The sequence below is a fragment of the Vicia villosa genome, linkage group LG4, assembly GCF_029867415.1.
Source record: "Vicia villosa cultivar HV-30 ecotype Madison, WI linkage group LG4, Vvil1.0, whole genome shotgun sequence".
NCBI lineage: Eukaryota > Viridiplantae > Streptophyta > Magnoliopsida > Fabales > Fabaceae > Vicia > Vicia villosa.
Window position 1 is genome coordinate 166518434 of NC_081183.1, and position 20056 is coordinate 166538489.

Genomic DNA, 20056 nt, shown 5'->3' on the forward strand with positions numbered 1-20056 from the left:
AGGGAAAAAAACTTCTCTATCTATAGAGAGCTACTAAAACTCTAAGGCTCTTATTTTAGACTTTTTCAAAACTAACCCCAATCTTCTTTATATTTTATTAAACTCTTTTAATTTAATAAATAAAATATTATTTATACTTAATTAAACTCTTATAATTAAATAAAATAAAATAATTAAATTAAATCATATTTAATTTAATTAACTAGTGATTCTCATTTATTTAGTTAAATTATATTTAATCAAATAAATTATATGTGTTAATAAATTAAATAATTTAAATACTATTAACACATAATTAAATTAAATCTTATTTAATTTATCATCCATTCCACTATTAATATTCTATGCGTGTGATCGCCGTAGGTTCTCGTAACGTTTGCAACAACATTAAATTACTTATTTAATATTATAAATAGTTAGTGGTGTCTAGCAACACATTACTACTATCCAAATGACGAGAATTTCGTGTAATCAAACATAACCTTTCTATGATAATGGTCATGTGTATAATGACCCTTTTACCCTTATATTTATATTGAACACAAGACATAGAATGTGTCACCCTTGTATAGTCCAATATTATATTCCTTGATCCTCGAGTATACTTGATAACAACAAATAAGTCCAATATCTCATATCGATTTATTCTGAGCATGACCATGCATTTAACAGTCATACTTGATCAATGGGCCATAAATATTACTCTTGTAAATCTAGAAAGGGTAACTATCATCTAGGTCTCTCATGTCCCCCAGCATGATTTGTGGAGTACCTATGAACCATCTTTATGGCCATCATATTACAGACAATATTTGATTGGAAATAAAGTACTTCACTCCACATGTACAGTGTGTTTGGTTCCATTGAAAGTTGAAGGAAAGAAAGGAGAGAGAAAGAAAGTAAGTGGAAAGATTGAATTTTTATTGTTTGGTACAACCATATAAAGTAGAGGAAAAAAAGTTTTTGTTGGGTCCCACACTAAAACACTTTCTCCTCAATATTGGACGGAAAGGCTAGGATACCACAATATTTTTTATAAAAGACAAAAATGGTCATACATGTGCACAAAAATATATCAATAACATAAGATCATAAATAACATTGGTTTTAGAGGATATAACATTTTTCTAATGATAAAAAATGTTAAATTTTTTAAACAATCATATAATATTTTATTAATAAAAGTAGTAATATTATTTCATAATTTAAAAATGGTTAGTAAAAATCATTTTTTAAAATATATTATTTCATATTATTTCATATAGTCCAATATTTATTTCATATGGTTAGTAAAAATGTATAGTCCAATATTATTTCATATTTTATTTCATAATTATTTCATTAATGTTAAAAATATATCAATTTCATAATTTATAAATATATTTTTCCATATTTATAATCATTTTTATGTGTAGGGATATTTTTGTAATTTAATAATTATATAACTTTCTTTCCTTTCATTTCTATTCATTCTCATTCATACCAAACGTCTAAAACACCATCTCAGTACTTTCCATTCATTTTCTATTCACTTTCATTCTATTAACTTTCTTTCCTCTTACTTTCTTTCCTTTCATTTTACTTTTTCATCCAAACAGAGCAGTAGGGTCTATAGCGGTTTTATGTCAAAAGTTGGTATACACCACTATCACTATGAGAATAACTTATTACACTTACATAACATACTATTTAGTATTCTCATGATGAGCCAATCAAGTATAAGTATTACTCCTAATATTTATACATACGTGAATTCTTGATATCTAATATCCATGACCCGTGAGATATAATCATCAGTCTACTCATATAATAGTATCTATGCATTATTGTTGTCCAATTTGATAGTAAAGGTTGACTAAGGATACTTTAAGAATAATATCTTTATGTTAACGAGGTCTAACGATTAAGTTACACTTAATAAATCATTAAACAAACTAATTATTCTAAGGACTTTATTATGTCACATATAAGTAACATAATAAATACAATCACTACTATAAAAAATATGTTTTACCTTTGGCGTGAAGCCGGTTTTACCTCAGTTACACAAGAGAGGTAACAAAGGGTGACATAAAAACTCTTCACTTTAGATATATAACATAAATCCGTATTCTTGGAGAACAACAAATCCATATTTTTTGTTGCATACCAATTGTGTGCATGCTTTTCAAGCTCAATGGTTTTGCATGCATCCAATTTCTGATATAACATAAAAAGTTAGATATATAACATAAATTCCTATTAAAAGATAAGATATTATGTACGAACACCAACCTTGGAAAACATTTCTAAACTTGTAATCCATCCCAGAGATCTGTTTCTAGATTTCACTATCAATGTTTTAAAAAATTTCATGACAAATGCTTTCATTATCAATATTTGAATTTAGAAAGATAGCAAACAAGATATATAGTGGTGGTGTCTGTATTCTTATTGAATGTAGATAGTTTCTTGTGGATTAATGTGTAGGCAATATTTTGAGCATTATTATTTTATGTATATAGGGCATATATTCGTTGTTGGTTAACTAGGTAATTATACCCCTAGGTTCTTTTATAAAATAGGGATTGTCCCATCGGTTTTACCAAAGAATCAAGGTAATATATAACTTACAAAAAATGGTGAATGATAAAAAAAGTGACATGTACATTATTTTCTTTACAAAAAAGGGACTGTCCCTAGTTTCTTTTATAAAATTTTTTCAATTTTCTTTGTGAGCTGCAATACTCAAACAAAGAATTCACTTAAAAAGATTTTAAATGCAACCCAAACATACATATAGATGCTACAAATGAAGAAGATTAAGCTACATAGCAGATAAAAATACATGGATTTATATGGATCAGGCAAGGAAATTAAACAACTAAAAGATAAATAGTTGAAAGGTTATTACCAATAGAATTGATATACTATGTTATTTGCTACACAAGAAAATGTTAGTAATAAACAAAATAAATAATAATAATATAGTCGATGTTTATTTAATATAAGATAAATCAAGTATCTTTATTTTTCTACAGATTTCGTGAAATGGTTCCCTGGATAATGGTTTTGCAAAAATATCAGCTAACTGATTTTTGGTGTCAACGTATTCAAAATTTACATCACCTTTTTCAACATTGGTTCTTAAGAAAATGGTGTCTGGTCTCAATATATTTAGCGTGTGAATGTAAAACTGGATTCTTAGTTAGACTAATTGCACTACTGTTATCGCACTTAATTGGAATGTAACAAATTTTAAATCATAATCTAACAGTTGTAGCTTTAGCCAAAGGACTTGTGCAAAAAAGTTGCCACCAACTACATACTTAGCCTTGGATGCAGAAAAAGCAACGATGTCTTGCTTCTTGCTGTGCCAAAAACTAAGCAGTTCCTAAAAATGTGAAAGTACCACTAGTACTCTTCTATATAATTTATACCACGAGAAATTAGAGTCATGGAAGTCTGCAAGCTAAAATTGCTACCCTTGGGAAACCAAATATTGTGGTTTGAGGTTATGTTAAGATACCTTAAAATATGTTTAACTATCTTAACATGGGATTCCCTAGGACAAGCTTGAAATCATAAGAGCATATATATACACTAAGCGATATATCATGACGAGTTGTAGTTAAATAAAGAAAAGATCCTATGATACCTCTTTACTTTGTGATCTCAGTCTCTAATCCTTGTTCATCCTTATCAATTAGAAGGTTAGAAGCTATTGGAATAGAAATAGATTTTGATATTTCATGACACACCTTTTGAGTTACTCCAAGCAATATTTTGTTTGGCTAATGAATGTTTCTTTCTCAGTTTCCTTGACTTGTAAGCCCAAGAAATAATTGAGTTCTCACATTAGGGACATATCAAATTCACCCTTCTTGATGCTAATATTTTCTACACAAAGACTCATTAATATAGCCCAAAATAATATTGTCTACATAAATTTGAACTAAAATAATATGTTTTCGTTGATATTTTATAAACAATATAGTATTTACCGTTTCACGATTAAATCATTTTCTTAGTAAGAAGCCAATAATGCATTCATAGCAAGATCTAAGTACTTTTTTGAGACCATAGTGATCTCGTTTAAGTTTAAAAACATGGTTTGGATTTTCACTGGTCCTTAAAATCAGGAGGATAGGAAACAATTCGTTTTTAAAAGCGTTAAGAAACACAAACTTAACTTCCATTTGATACAACTTAAAATTCAAGAAGCATGTGAAAGCCAAAAGGATTAAACTCGCTTCAAGATGGGTTACGGGAGTATATACCTCCTCATAGTCAATCTCTTTAGTGAAAGTTGTAACACCTCAATTTTTGAATTTATTGGAATTATTTGATTTATTAGGAATTTTATGTATTTATTTAACTATTGAGTGATATTAATTAAATAAATAGGGGTGTTAGGAGTGTGTGACCCTATGGTGGGAGTGTGAGGAGTAATTATAGGGGAGAAAGGTTGATTAAAATATAAGAGTTTATTTTAATAGTTAAAATAATAGTGTTTTATTAAACTATTTAACTTAAATAGAAAATAAAGAATTTGGACCAATAGTGTAAACTAAGAGAAATATAGGGGAGGAAGGAATAATAATATTGGTAAGTGAGGGGTGAAATTATAAGTTGAGTTAGATTACCTAACTGCAAAGTTAAAGGATAATCTAGGTTTAGGAAAAAAATTAGTGCATAGAAAATATTGTGAGAAAGAGGCTAGAGACATAAGGGAGGACTTGTTAGGTATATGTGTTGTTGAATTTGAATGAAGAACATGAAATCATATGACTTATTCCATGAATGTTTGATTAAATTGTTGTCCTTTGTGTTTTTTTCGTTACATGTGGGTCCTTTAAGATAATTAACGCATGCACCGTTGACCTATTTCTACTTTATTTTGTTCTATTACTTTTATTATAACTTCTAAAATTCATATTAAATTCGTTTTTGGTCCAAAAATGATGAAAAAATTTCTAAAAAAATTTCTTCTCATTTTACACTTCGTATAATTTTATGAGAATTTTATTTTCTGTTATACTATTTTTCTTTAATTTTTTCTTTTGCATGCATTTTAATTAGTTTAAAAATAGTTTTATGTACTAAAAAAAATCTGAAAATTTTATTATATGATCTAATGATGCTCTATGACCTATGTTACATGACATATCAGTACCATTAATGTTACTTCAACTTTTTTGGAAAGGATTTTGAAAAAAAGGTCAACGGTGCATATGTTAGTTAACATAAAGGACCAACATGTAGCGAAAAAGAACTGACTTGTTACAATTAAAACATAAAAGACTAACTTGTTACAATTAAATAACTTAAAGGACCCAGGAGGTAATTTAGCCATATATATATGTATGTGTGTGTGTGTGTGTGTGTGTTTTTGACTTCTATACCATGTATGTAATCGAAATTTGGGTGATCGGGATCCAAAAATCAGAGCTTGAAGGTGCTCCATGGCAGAAAACGCCAATTTCTGCCTTCTAGCTCAGGGTGACGGGTGTCACCAGCGTGACAAGTAGACAACCATGTTCTTTGAACCGATGACGGTCATCATCAACCTAACGAGGAGGATGTCATGGTTTCAAGGCTTGGTTTTCCAAGTCAGTCATCACATCGTGACGAGTTGGGAGTGACTTGATTAGTGATGGGCGTCACTGGAATGACGACCAGGACGTCATGATTCTGTAGTTTATGCAGTAAGTCTGTTTGAGAGTATAAAAATGCATAATTTGATTATTTTAATTTTAAGTGATTGTTGACTACTATTGAGGCTGAGATGAGGGAACTTAATTAAATTAAAATTATTTAAATGATTAAATGTTTATTTATGCGAGTTTTGATGTTGTGTTAAGTATGAGTTGTGAGTTATGACGATGTCGCGGTGTTTGATAATGTGAATTATAATTTTTGTTGTTGTTGTATGTATGAGTTAATAATCTAATTAGCACGAGTGAAATTGAAAATGGGTTTGGTTTTGGTCATCAGAGTAGGGTTGAAGATTTCCCTAGTTGGTTAAACACCATCAATTTATGCTATTTTGAATAGCATGGGGGGTAATCATTCCACATGGTAGGTGAAATGTGTTGGTCGAAAATTCCCATAAAAAATATTAGCGACCAACATATGAGGGTTATACTTGGGACCAACCCTAGAGAGTTGTATCAAATCAAAGATACATATATCTTTCCATACTTTTTCCTTATTTTGTTGAACCATATCCAGCTAGCTAATGTAAGAGTTATTAGTCGAGGGAGATGATCGAAACACATAGTTTTTCATGAAGCTTAAGTTAAAAGGTTCCTTTTCAAATACCAAAGGTTTTCCCGGTGAAAAACTAGGGAAAAATCTCTCAATGTTAAATGGGTTCTTAGATGGTCAAAGTAAAGGACCCATAAAAGCATGAACATTACTCGCAAGAGAGAGTTCAACAACAAATGGAATGCATGGTTGACATGTGGGAATGGAGCTAGAATAATTTGGACAAGTGGCATCTTGGAATTCACATATGGCATTAAATGTTTTCTCTTAAATTTCATTCATTATTTTTGCCCATTAATATCCTAGGAACTCGAAGTAATGAAAAAAATCTCCACGGACGTCCTTGACGTGACAGTTTGGTGGAAAGTGGTTATGATGACTATGACGTGTGCAGACTATCTTGAACAGTGTCGAGCATTTACTAAAAACGAAATATTTCTTTCATCTCATATATATGATCGAAAGTGGCATTTTTGGAGGGCATTTGTTAGCTTAAAAAATCTCTCTAAAGGATTCGACAGGGAATGATAGCAAATTCGTTGAAAAAAGACTAAGTATGAAAAGACCTAGTCTTCGACACACTGGTTACATCGACCAAGAGGGTTCGACTAATGTGGCGGACATGGTTTGAAAGAGCCTTAGGAACATATCTACAAGATTAAAATCACTATTTCTTTAAAACGTGTCCATAATCTCGAAAAGGTTTGCATATATCAAACCTTTGACAAAGTGTTGAGTTCGACACATTGATAAGATGTTGAGGACTAAGCACATTTTCAGTCTAAGAATCCATCAACCCAAGGATATCTCGATAATCCTATGGAAGTAAAAACTTTTGATATAGGCGGTTAGGAGGTTTCAAAGGCTATTATCAGATTGTTAGTGGATTTGCAGCAGTTTAAACACTAAGAACGCATGGAAGCGAATCAGGAGTTCGAATCCCACGTAAGAGGATACACGTCGATTAGTGGGGAAATAACCGTTGTCAACAGTTATCATTGTAGTAGTATATAACGCAGACTCATGCATGCAATCTTGGTCGCAAAAAGTACTTCTTCTCTATAGAAGTAGAGTACCCAAGTCACAGAGCAAAATAATTTGTGAGAAAATGTATGAGTCTGCTTCAATTTCTCTAAATTCTTTAAGTCTTTTGTAATTAAAGCATTTATTTTAGATGCCATTTACTTTGTCTATTGTATATTATCTTTATCCAAAATCTATTCTTTACGTCGCGTTGATTATTATTCAAACATTTAAGTTCAAATTATTAGAATAATAATGCAAGTGTGAGCGAGTAGGGAAATTTCTTGATACTTTTCTACACAAATTATCCAAAAAAAATTTTGAGTTAACCTCTAAACAAATTAAACTCATGATTGTTTATTAAAAACCTCGTTAAACAATTAGGTTAACTCAACTCTTCCACTTTCAATTCAATTCCTCTTTTGTGATGATAACTCATTTCATAAAATATGAGTTGAACACATAACGAATCATTGTAGAGACTGTTTATCTGTAGCGTAAGAAAAACTCAAATTTGATTACTTAAAAATTAGAAGGTTGGAGATGTCGTAACAAATTTCACCGTAGAAATTAATCATTGTTTTTCACTGTAGGTATTTCATGTCTTCGTTAAGAAATAAAGAAAATCTCTTTATTTGTACTTAATCATAACACTTATCGTTTCTCAAAAAAAGTAATGAGAAAATAAAATTTTGCCATTTAGAAAGGAAACAGTTTTGTCCATTAAAATAAAAGGAAGTGACATTTCTTTCTATCTTAAAAGGAAAAAGGTGACAACTATGGCGATGCTGTAGGAGCGTTTATAACTAAACGAGTCTTCAAGATAATAGTAATTTACAACAAACTTTTAAAAAAGTCGCGGTCGCGTAAAAAATTTTACGATTTCAATCGGAATAGGTATTAGGTGTCGCAATACTGCGCTAATTGCAGTGTGAACTAATCACATTTTGTTTTTCAATATAGAAAACGATGATAATGATATTGATACCGATGTCTGTCGAAATAATTTGTCGTGGCCGTTTCCGCATTTGGGAACGCTTTTAAAACCCTGTTTACAACAACCACTTGCATTAAATTTGGTATTGCTTTGCTTACTGTAATCATGATTAAATATTTTTATTTTCTTCTGAAGATATTTAATTGATATTTTGTTTGAAATTACATCACTTAATGGGACCAGATAGCGCACTGAACTTCTTACTTAATCGATATATTTGTCCTTTAAGTCAATGCTTATAAAGTAAGCTTCGATATCATATCACACTTGCATATTCTTGATAAATAAATAAATAAATAAATTATCACCAATGAATTATATGCCATGCATGATTAAGACATGCAATTCTTTCCTTGCCGTAAGCGTCTCTATATATATTGTAATTGATACGTTATGTCATTTATCTTTGAAAGAATATTGTTAATTATTTACGAAAATTTTAACATATTATAGACTATTTAATTATATAAATTATCTTACACATTATTATTATATGATGTCATTAAATAATGAATATTGAACAGAAAACTTATGGGTAGTAATCGTTTAGGATCGTTCCTTAAGATAGTACTAAATTAATCAACAATTAATTAAGCAATCATGACGTTTTTTTCTCTCTTCAACGGGACATAAAATGACACTTACTTTATAAATATATATTGTGGGATATAAACTTACAAAAACGACGATGGTTCAGTTTTTTGCCGACCTATAAATTGCCCTAAAGTAATTACCACCAACTTTGATTTACTTAGTAATTACAACAAACTCATCAAGTTTAATTCTCAAACCTCATGGTCAAAAGAAAAACTTTTAAATTTTAGTAATTAATTTGTTTTATTTTTAATTATATTATATAGAATATTAAAGTGTTTAAAAAATTAATTTAGGGGCGGATCTAGAAGTTTTTAAATGGTGGGAACAAAATATATTATTTTTGAAAGTTTCTCCACAGATTTTCATGTTTTATAAATATTAAATAAATTACTTAACTTCTTCATTTTTTAGAAAATACCATTCATTTTTATAAATTTATATTTGATTCTTGATATATATTGCAGAACACTTTCTTCTAACTTTTGTAACTGCAGGTGGTACTGTCCGACATAACGATAATAAGTATATCACTAGATATACATGTGTTTTATCGTTAGCAAAAAATATTAAACACTTTTTGAAAGATTAGTCGAGACATTTTTTTCAATAAATAGGTATTTCCTACATATTTAAATATAATTAAAAACTTAATTGTTTAATTCATAAAAACTACTTAGCAAAGTTGTTAGTGATATTAAATTTATTAAAAACTAATGTTAATATTATTTTTTTAAGTATATTGTCAAAGATATGATCACTTTGCCTTCCTATTACTTAAAACTTGAAAAGAAATAGTTTATTTAGACAAAAAATAGAAGAGTTATATATATATATATATATATATATATATATATATATATATATATATATATATATATATATATATATATATATATATATCCAAGAAATGATAATTATTGATATGAATATATTGTTTGATTTAATTAACGTTTAAAATTTAAAAATTGCATATCAAGAGACACTTTACTGAATTATTTTTGTTAAGATTAATATGTAAAAATTTTATAAAATGAGATTCTTATTCAAAATAATTATGATTATTATTTTATATATACATACATCGATGAACAAAAGGCGATTTCCGATGAAGTTTTTTCCGTTTGGGGCTTTCCGGTAGCCTCACGGTGAGATTCCACGAGCGTTTGTGTTCTGTTTTCCTCGGCGATTTCTGAAGGCCTCTAGAGTGGTGTCGTGATTCCTATCATCTTCGGTTTAAATTCCTGGCTTTAGGGCTCAGGGACCTTGGTGAGAAGATTCAAATCGATACTGTTTTAGGGCTTTTGGTATCACTGGGTTGTAACGCTCATCTTGTTTGTTCTTCGTCTTTGACTTTCTGGTGTGGTGGTCTTCGTTTTCGTCTTCATCTTTGGAGTGGTGGATTCTTCAGTTTCCTTAGGTCCTCTGTCTGTGTTCTACTTTTGGGGCTGAGGAAGAGTCTGTTCTTTTCAGGTTGGGCTGCGGTGTGTTTTGTAAGCTTTTTCCTCGAATGTATCGTATATTCGTCCAGCAAAAGGAAGGGTGGAAGCAGGTGTCGCGATTTCGCCAGCCGGTCAAGAGTTCTGTTCGATGGGATGTTTTCCCGCTGGGTGGAAGAAATAGCAATCGACCCGATAACTCTAAGGAGTTGACGTCCTTTTATGTCTCCGAATTTCCAGATACCTCTTGCGCGAAGGATTTATTTCAGTTGTTCGGATGTATAGGGAACGTGGTTGAGGTGGCTTTTTCACCTAGAAGGAACAAGTTTGGAAAACGTTTGGGATTCGCAAGGTTCGTGGAGGTTGAAGACGGACGATTGCTAGCGGTCAAACTTGACAATGTGGTTATTGGAGAGAAGAAAATCCATGTTAACCTTCCACGGTTTGAAAGGAAGCAGGGAGGTGTTCACCGAACCGGCGTGAAGCCAACTTTCCATCACAGGGAGGGTAATCACAGAAGAGTGGGGGGTGCGGCACCGCTAGATCGATCTTTTGTCAATATCGTTAAGGGCAACTCGTTTAACTTAAAAACGAACTGTGGAGAAGGCACGACGGTTAAGGAGTTTTGCTTTTCTTCTCCGGATAGTATCAGAAACAGATTGGACAAAGCTTTTGTCGGGAAAGTGGCAGTGCCGGGTATAGCTTACAATATCCAGACTTATATGGAGATGGAAGGGGTATTCGCGGTTAAAGTTTCTCCTATGGGAGGTAACATTTGCCTTCTTGAAGAGTCGGAGGAAGGTTTTATACAGGACTTGGTTGGTGAGGGGCAGGATTGGTGGAAGAATTGGTTTTGTGATGTTAGGAAGTGGGAGGAGGGTATGATTGAGGAACACAGGGAAGTGCGGTTGAGAGTCTACGGAATACCTGTCCATGCTTGGAATGCGGACTTCTTTGTGTCCTTGGCTGAATCGTTGGGGACTTTCGTTTGTATCGACGAGAGGACATCTAAAGGTCTCACTTTCGATGTTGCCAGGATATTAGTTAAGGTGCAGTTGTCTTTTATGGCTCCCAACTCGCTCACGGCTATCATTGACGGCAAGCGGTTTTGTTTAACTATTAGGGAGGAACGCTGGGGTATACCATCCGCTTCAGCAGGTATTGCTAAATCCCATTCTGTGTCTATTTCTTCCTTTGATTCGGAAGATCTGTTGTTTGAGGATGAGAGTCTAAGGAATGAGGGTTTGTCTGCGGACAATTCGGAGGATAGCATTACGCAATTCTCGGACAGGTCTATGAAGGAGAAAACAGTGAGGATTTCTGATAAATTAGGGGATGTTGTCTCTGTTGTGCATAAGACAGCGGTTAATGGGGGTGTGAGAGAAGGTGGAAGTTCGAATACTGTGGCGGAGAATATCGGAACAGGGGAGTTTGATGACGCCATCCGGAAGGTCCGTAAGGATTGTGCTAATCATAACAGCGGTGCTGCTGCCAGTAACAAAGATAAAACGTATTTTCCTGTGCAGCCTCAGTTTTCCGATCAGCGCTCCTTTTGTGCTGACACTGAGCCTATTTCCAGTAAGCAGGGTGGAACTAGAAGCTCTCCCAGCAAGGTTGACTGTTCCTTGGCGGTGACTGCAGCAGGAGATAATTTAGTTATTAAGAAGAAGCTGAGGACGAAAATGATTAATGAGAGGGCTTGGAATAAAAGTTTGAAAGGTGTTAAGGATAGGGTGGATTCGGTGGCTCTTGAACCTTGTATTAATGGTCCGATTTTGGGCCCCATCAATTATTTGGAGGGGACAAGGTATTTGGAGGTCAATGGTGATGTTATAGCAGGTGATAATTCTATTTATTACGGTGAACAAAATGAAGAATCGGACATTGGAAGAAATAACAATAGGCAATGGAGGTTGATGGATGTGGACATTGGGGGCAAACTTTGTTCGGCTATTGTGGTGCTTGGTGTGGTTGATGCGAAGGGTAGGAACAACCTTTTGTCTAAGATTGAATCTTTGGAGTTGGGGGAGGTAAGGAAGGAGAATAAAGAAGGTGAACAATGATTATAGGCTCATTGAATATTAGGGGGGGAGCGAATGCGCTCAAAAGAAGGAGGATTGGTGCGTTGATTAAAAGAGGCAATGCGGATGTTTTTCTAATTCAAGAAACAAAAATTGTTAACATGGATGGTGACTTGGCCAAGTCTTTTTGGCATTCTTCGGAGGTAGATTTTTCTTTCTCTAACTCGATTGGTAGGTCGGGAGGATTGCTCATTTTATGGAATAACAAAGTGGAGGTTATTAATAGTTTTAGAGGTGAAGGTTATTTAGGGATAAAAGCTTGTTGGGAGAATAAGTTTTACTACTTGATTAATGTGTACTCTCCGTGCCTTAGGACTAAAAAGATGGAATTATGGAAGAAGTTGCTTGAGTTAAAGGAGGCTTTTAAGGATGGGGATTGGATAGTGGGAGGAGATTTCAATGCGATAAAAAATTCTAGAGAAAGGAAGGGTCGCGGTTTGTATGTGAATAACAGAGAGATGGAGCTTTTTTCGGAGTTCATTGATAAAAGCGAGTTGGTGGATATTCCTTGCAAAGGAAAAAAGTTTTCTTGGTTTAGTGGAGATGGGAAGTCGATGAGTAGAATTGATCGTTTCATTGTTTCCAACGACGTAGTGTCTAGATGGGAGGTTACGTGTCAACTCATCGGGGATAGGGATATTTCGGATCATTGTCCAATTTGGATCGTTAAGGATCATAGGAATTGGGGTCCTAAGCCATTTAAGTTCAATAATGAGTGGTTTAGCTTTGACTCTTTTATTCCTTTTGTGGAGAAGGAATGGAAAAGTATTAAGGTGGAGGGGCGAGGAGACTTCGTGTTAAAGGAAAAGCTCAAGATTTTAAAAATTAAATTGAGAGCTTGGAATAAGGAGGTGTTTGGTAGAATTGATTTGGAGATGGAGGATGGTGTGGATAAGATGAACGTGGCCGATGAGGTATTGGCTTCCGATGATGTCTTCGACTTTGATAGTGTGATGGAGAATAGGAAGGAAGCTTGTTGTAATTTTTGGAAGAACTTGAGAATAAAAGAAAATATGTTGCTTCAAAAGTCGAGATTGTGTTGGATTAGAGAAGGAGACTCCAATAGTAAGTTTTTCCATAAGGTGTTGAAACAAAGAAGAAGAACTAACCATATCGGTCCGATTCTTTCTTCGGACGGTATGGCGGATTCGGTGGATGAAGTTAGGGAGACGGTGTTCAAACATTTTGAGAAGAAGTTTGCCGAAGAGGAGTATGCTAGACCTATTTTAGAGGGTATTCCTTTCAAGACCCTTAGTGAGGAAGAAGTGGATTTTTTGGAGAAACCTTTTCTTCAAGAGGAGATTAAAGAGGCGGTGTGGGAGTGTGGAGGAGACAAAAGCCCGGGTCCGGACGGGTATTCTTTTCTCTTCTTTAAAAAGTGTTGGTTCTTTTTAAAAGAAGACTTATTTAATTTCTTTAACTACTTTTTTGGAGGGAACAATTTGTCTAAGGCCATCACGTCATCTTTTTTAACTCTAATTCCAAAGAAGCAAAACCCTTTGAGTTTGGATGATTATAGGCCCATATGCTTGGTGGGATGTATTTATAAGGTGGCGGCTAAGCTTTTGGCGGGGAGACTTAAAAAGGTACTAAATTCTATTATTTCTTCTTGACAAACCGCTTTCGTTCCTGGAAAATATTTGTTAGATGGGGTGCTTGTAGCGAATGAGGTGGTTGATTATGCGAAGAGGACGGGAAGTAAATGCACTCTTTTCAAAGTAGATTTCGAAAAGGAATATGATAAGGTGAGTTGGTCTTTTCTCCGATTCATGTTCAAAGCTTTGGGATTCGGTAATAGATGGATGAAATGGATGGAACTATTGGTGTTTAAGAGTGACATGTCGGTGTTGGTGAATGGGAGCCCTTCGAGAGAGTTTGGTGTGTCTAAAGGGTTGAGACAAGGAGACCCTCTTTCTCCTTTTCTCTTTGTTTTGGTAGCGGAAGCGCTCACGGCACTAGTGAGTAAATCTATTGAGTTAGAGGAATTTCAAAGTTTTACCATCAAAGGAAATAGTAGAGTGGATATCCTCCAATTTGCGATTGACACTTTATTGGTGGGGGATGGTAGTTGGAAGCATATTCGGGCAATCGAGGCGGTTCTTAGAGCCTTTGAACTTGTTTCGGGTCTTGGGATTAATTACCACAAGAGTAAGTTGATTGGTATTAATCTTAGTTCTCATTTTTTGGAAGCCGCGTCTCACTTTTTATCTTGTAAGGTGGAGGAAAGCAAGTTTAATTTCCTTGGAATTCCGATTGGGCATAATCCAAGGTTGGAAGCTACTTGGGATCCGCTCTTGTTCAAGACAAAAGCTAGATTGAATGGTTGGACTAATCGCTTCTTGAATTTAGGAGGTAGGATCACGCTTTTGAAATCGGTGCTTAGTTCCCTCTCCATTTTCACTATGTCTTTTTACAAAATGCCGTCGAAGGTGGTGAAGAAATTTAATAGTTTACAAAGTAAATTTCTTTGGGGAGGATTAGAGGAGAAAAAAAAGATTCATTGGGTTAGATGGAAAGATGTTTGTCTTCCCATGGATAAAGGCGAGCTTGGCGTGAAGGACATAGCGTTATTCAACATTTCTCTTCTTAACAAGTGGAGGTGGCGAATTCTTCAAGGAGGAAATTCTCTTTGGCTTGATGTTTTAAAAGGCCGGTACAGTGATTTATCGACATCCGTCTTGATTAATTATAAGGTTAGTAATTCTACCTCTTTTTACCGTAAAGTTTCTTCTTCTTCTTCTTCTACTATTTGGTGGAGGGACTTGGTTAAGATAAATTCTTTGTTGCATGCGGATCCGATGGTTGACAAGGTTAAATTTAATGTCCATAACGGGTTCCACACGCCGTTTTGGGAAACTTCTTGGTTGGAAGGAATTCCTTTGAAAGAAGAATTTCCGGAATTATTTTTAAATTCTATTTTGAAGGGCGTTTCGGTGGCGGGAATGGGGGGGGTGGATTGAGTATTCGTGGTGTTGGGGTGATTTTGGTATAAGGGGGGAAGAAAATCTTTTAGAAGCGGAGTTGTTAAAGTTGAAGGGCCGGGTGGAAGAATTTACCGGGTGGAGACAAGGTTGCGACTCGGTTAGTTGGAACGAAGGACCGTTGTTGGATTTTTCGGTGGCTTCGTGTTATAATTTTTATTTGAAGTTTCATATTCCGTTCGGACCACCTAATGTTCATGATGGTGTTTTTAGTATTTTGTGGAAGTCGGGGGTCCCGTTCAAAATCAAGGCCTTTGGTTGGAGACTTTTTCTTGATAGGCTTCCAACGATTGATGGTTTGGTGTATAGAGGTATGAATTTGTCTTTTGAGGATACTAAATGCGTATTGTGTGGTAATGTCCCGGAGGATAGGGATCATTTCTTTTTTGGATGTTTGGTGGGTACAAAGATATGGAATGACATTGCTTATTGGATTGGTAAAGGGGGAAATAGGGAAAAGGAGTGTTTACCGCATTTTATGGAGTGACACTTGTTTTTCCGATCTCATAGGATTAGAGATAGTAAATTGGATGTGGTGTGGCTAGCCACCGTTTGGTCCTTTTGGTTAATTAGGAATGGAGTGCGTTTTAGGAAGGAAGCTTGGAGCATTAACAACACCGTTTGGAACATCAAGTTCTTGGTTTGGAAATGGTCTTTTTGTGGAGAGATTACTCATCCCAATTACTCTTTTTACGACTTTAGTAAGGATCCGCTCTTATTTCTTTCGTAAGGGTATTTGGTGTGTAATTTTTCTTTCTGTCGAGCATCCCCGCTCCTCCTTTGTAATCGGGTTGGAGAACCCCTTTGTTCTCCGTTTAATATATTTTCTTGATTACAAAAAAATAATAATAATAATTATGATTATTAATTTTTTTTATGTTTAATATTTAAAAAATTTATAAAAATATTTTCTATTTGTTGTAATTATATTTAATATTAAAAAATAACAATTTAAAAGTAATGATAACTCCATGCTGGAGCTATATATTTTACGTTAATCTCTTACTTAATAATTTCTTAGTAATTTCTATTGTAATGATTAAATTGTTAATAAAATATTGAAAGTCTCGTTTGGTTTTAGAAGTCTAGAAAATTTTATTCATAAAAATATTTTTTGAAAAAATATATAACTATTTATTTATTTTTAAAATTAAATTAATTTTCTAAGAGGTAGTATTTTTTTAAAGAAATTTATGAAACCATTCTATTTATTTTTATTACTAAGAATATGTGTAAAAAATATATGACTCTGGTTATTTTAAGTTTAATATTATTTTTCAAGTATTTTTTTAATCTTAAAAAATATTTATAGTTTAAATCGTTTTTATTTTAAATAGATTTAAATTACATTTTACATTCATATCCTAACTCAATCTTAATATAACAAATATTTTATATTCATATCCTAACTAAATATTAAGGATAATTATAATAAGGCTCCATTTGGTAAGACATAATTTTGAGCTTATGTCTTATAGTTTATAGTTATAAACTCATATGACAATTTAGACCTGTTTGATAGCGGTCTTTTCATCACTAACTTATAACTTATTTTTCAGACGCTATTTTAAATAGCGTTTTAGCTTATAACTTATCATTTTTTCTTCCTTTTTTATCCTTATTATTTTAGCATAAACTCATTTTTATCCTTTATATTTTATTTTAATTTCAAATTAAATAATTATATATTAAATATCTTTTATGTTATTTTACATTTATAAGTTACTCGAACCGCTAATGTTACCAAACACTCCAATTAGCTTATCAATTATCAGTCTCAACCATCAGCTATAAGCTATCAGTCATCAGTCAACCGCTATAAGCTATAAGCTATCAGCTATCTTATTAATCAACCGCTATTTTTATTAAATAGACCATAAATATTTTAATAATATTTAAATAACGATGTAATCAGTGCAATAAAATTATTTTGAGTAACAATTTCTTTCTATGAAATTTTTAAATATTAAGTTTAATTAAAAAAATTTAATAAGGTGTTCCTAATATGGAAGCTTTAAATCTTAAACATTAATTAAATTTAACAATTGATACTAATAGTTCTCATTTATCACCAATCTATTAATAATTTAATATTGTTAAAAGCTTATAATATTTTATAAATGATCGATTCAATTTTACTACAAACACAAATAAACGAATACGAATATGGACATTGAGGTACCTTTAGGATGTGGGTACGGATATGAATATTGCATGCTATTAGTGTTAATTTGTAATTCCTTGTGTCGAAGCTGTTACTCGAACACAAGGTGTGTCGAAGTGTGTAACAATTTGTTACACATAAGTTTGTTTTTAAATCTAGATAGATTTGATTTAGATTTAAAATAGATTAGATTTGATTTAGCTCCAAAATAGGTATTTTGGACTTTTATAGTTTTGGGCTTCGACTTAGGGAGAAAGCTAACCTAAATCTATAAATAGGGAGTAACCCTCATTAGTTTGTAATCTAGTCATTAACCTGTATTCATAGAAGTTGCAGTTGCAAGTGAATAACAGAATTTCCACAGTTTGTGGGCAGAGAGAAACTCTGCAGAAAATACTTTCTTCTTCTCTTTTAATTTCTGCAAACCCTAATCCTACTTTTGTTCTTATTTTTTTCTTCATTGTCATCTTTAACGATAAGGAATTACTCAAAGGTTTGAGAGTCTAATTCCAACATCTGGTATCTAGAGCTCCGGTTAATCGATTCAAGGCAAGAAGAATGTCGATGGCAATGAGTCATCCGAATGGGCATTTTCCAGCAACACTACCAATTCTGAAAGGAGATAACTATGAGAATTGGTGCAAGCAGATGAAGGTTGTATTCTGTTGTCAAGATCTTTGGGATCTTGTAAAAGAAGGGGTAGAACCGCTTGCAGAAGGTGCGAAGGAGGAAGAAAAGGCTGCTTATAAAGAATTGAAGAAGAAAGATTATAAAGCCCTCTTTATAATCCATCAATGTCTGAGTCCAGATAATTTTGAAAAGGTTAGTGATATCGAATCTTCAAAAGAAGCTTGGGAGATTCTTGAAAAATCTTTTGGAGGTGCAGAAAAAGTGAAAGAGGTGAGGTTACAAACTCACAAGAGAACATATGAATTGCTTCAGATGGAAGATAGCGAAAGCATAACTGATTTCTTCACTAGGGTTACGAAACTAGTGAATCAAATCAAGATATGTGGAGAAGTGTTAACAACAAAAGCTGTTGTTTCGAAGATATTGAGGTCTTTGGCCCCTAAGTTCGACCACATCGTGGTAGCCATAGAAGAGTCGAATGACTTGTCAAAATTGACAAAAGAAGAGCTTCAAGGGACGCTTGAATCTCATGAACAAAGAATGGCTGAAAGAGCTGCGGGCAAGTCGAAGAGCGATGTGGCTCTGCAGGCTCAGTCAGCAAACGAAAAGAAAGGCAAAGGAAGCTGGACTGGAAATAAAGGTAGAGGTGGCTACAACAATTCGACTGGTCGAAATCAGCAAGAAGGAAATTGGTCGAATCAAAGAAAGCCCTCTTACCAAGGCAACCAAAGAGGTGGTGCTGCAGGTAGAGGAAGAGGTGGTGGTCGAAAGCCTGACAAGAGTCACATTCAATGTTTCAACTGTCAGAAGTATGGTCAGTATTCGACAGTTTGTCTAGAAAAGAATAAAAGTCAAGAAAGTGATGCAAAGCTTGCAAAACAACAAGAAGAAGAAGAGATGTTGTTGATGGTCACAACAAAAGATGAAGATAAATTCAAGGACCAATGGTACTTGGATTCAGGATGCTCATCACACATGTCTGGAAGAAAAGATTGGTTTGTCAACATAAGACCCTCGATGAAAAATATGGTGAAATTTGCAAATGACAAGACTCTAGCAGCTGAAGGTATTGGTGATGTAATGATTACGAGGAAAGATGGAAAGAGGTCAGTAATTTCCAATGTGTTGTACATACCAGGCATGAAGAGCAACTTACTCAGCATTGGGCAGTTGGTCGAAAAGAACTACAAGGTTTCGATCGAAGATAAGATGATGAGAGTTGTCGATGCAAGTGGGAGGTTAATCTTGAAGGCTCCTATGTCACAAAATAGAACCTTCAAGATCGAACTCAATGTGATGGAGCACGAGTGCCTTGCAACTGCAGCTAGCCGAGATGAATGGATATGGCACTATCGACTAGGCCATCTCAACTTCAATGACATCAGAGACTTGAAAAGAAAGAATATGGTTTCAGGACTGCTAGAAATCGACATTCCAAACGAGGTATGTGAGGAATGTGTGCAGGCAAAGCAGCACAAGAATAGCTTCAGCAAGGATGCAGGAAGCAAGTCGAAGGCAGTCCTTGATGTCATATACTCTGATGTATGTGGACCAATCCAGGTGGATTCGAACGGAGGTAACAAATACTTTGTTACATTCATAGATGATTTCAGTCGAAAACTATGGACTTACCTGATCAAGAAGAAAAGTGAAGTGATCGAGGTATTTCTCAAGTTCAAATCTATGGTCGAAAGACAAAGTGGTCGAAAGCTCAAGGTTTTGAGAACTGGTGGTGGTGGAGAATATGTGTCGAAAGACTTCGACATGTTATGTGAGAAAGAAGGGATTATGCATGAGGTGGTGCCACCCTACACTCCACAGCAGAATGGAACTGCAGAAAGGAAGAATCGAACCATCATGAATATGGTGAGAAGTATGTTGAAAGGCAAGCATTTACC

The 20056-nt window shown here is 33.8% G+C and overlaps 1 protein-coding gene across 1 annotated transcript; it reads left to right on the plus strand.

Annotated features, from left to right (window-relative positions):
* The first annotated feature begins 12484 nt into the window (after positions 1 to 12484).
* On the plus strand, positions 12485 to 15343 carry LOC131598264 (uncharacterized). The gene is made up of 3 exons (XM_058870880.1): positions 12485 to 13156; positions 13235 to 13727; positions 14031 to 15343. The coding sequence occupies exons 1-3, from the start codon at positions 12485 to 12487 to the stop codon at positions 15341 to 15343; spliced, it is 2478 nt and encodes an 825-aa protein (XP_058726863.1).
* Positions 15344 to 20056: the final 4713 nt, after the last annotated feature.

Coding starts and splice junctions, on each gene's coding strand:
- LOC131598264 (XM_058870880.1), top strand. CDS start 12,485: ATGGATGGTGACTTGGCCAAGTCTTTTTGGCATTCTTCGGAGGTAGAT. Junction 13,157..13,234: donor AGGAATGGAAAAGTATTAAG/GTGGAGGGGCGA, acceptor TGGAATAAGGAG/GTGTTTGGTAGAATTGATTT. Junction 13,728..14,030: donor TGGAGGAGACAAAAGCCCGG/GTCCGGACGGGT, acceptor AATATTTGTTAG/ATGGGGTGCTTGTAGCGAAT.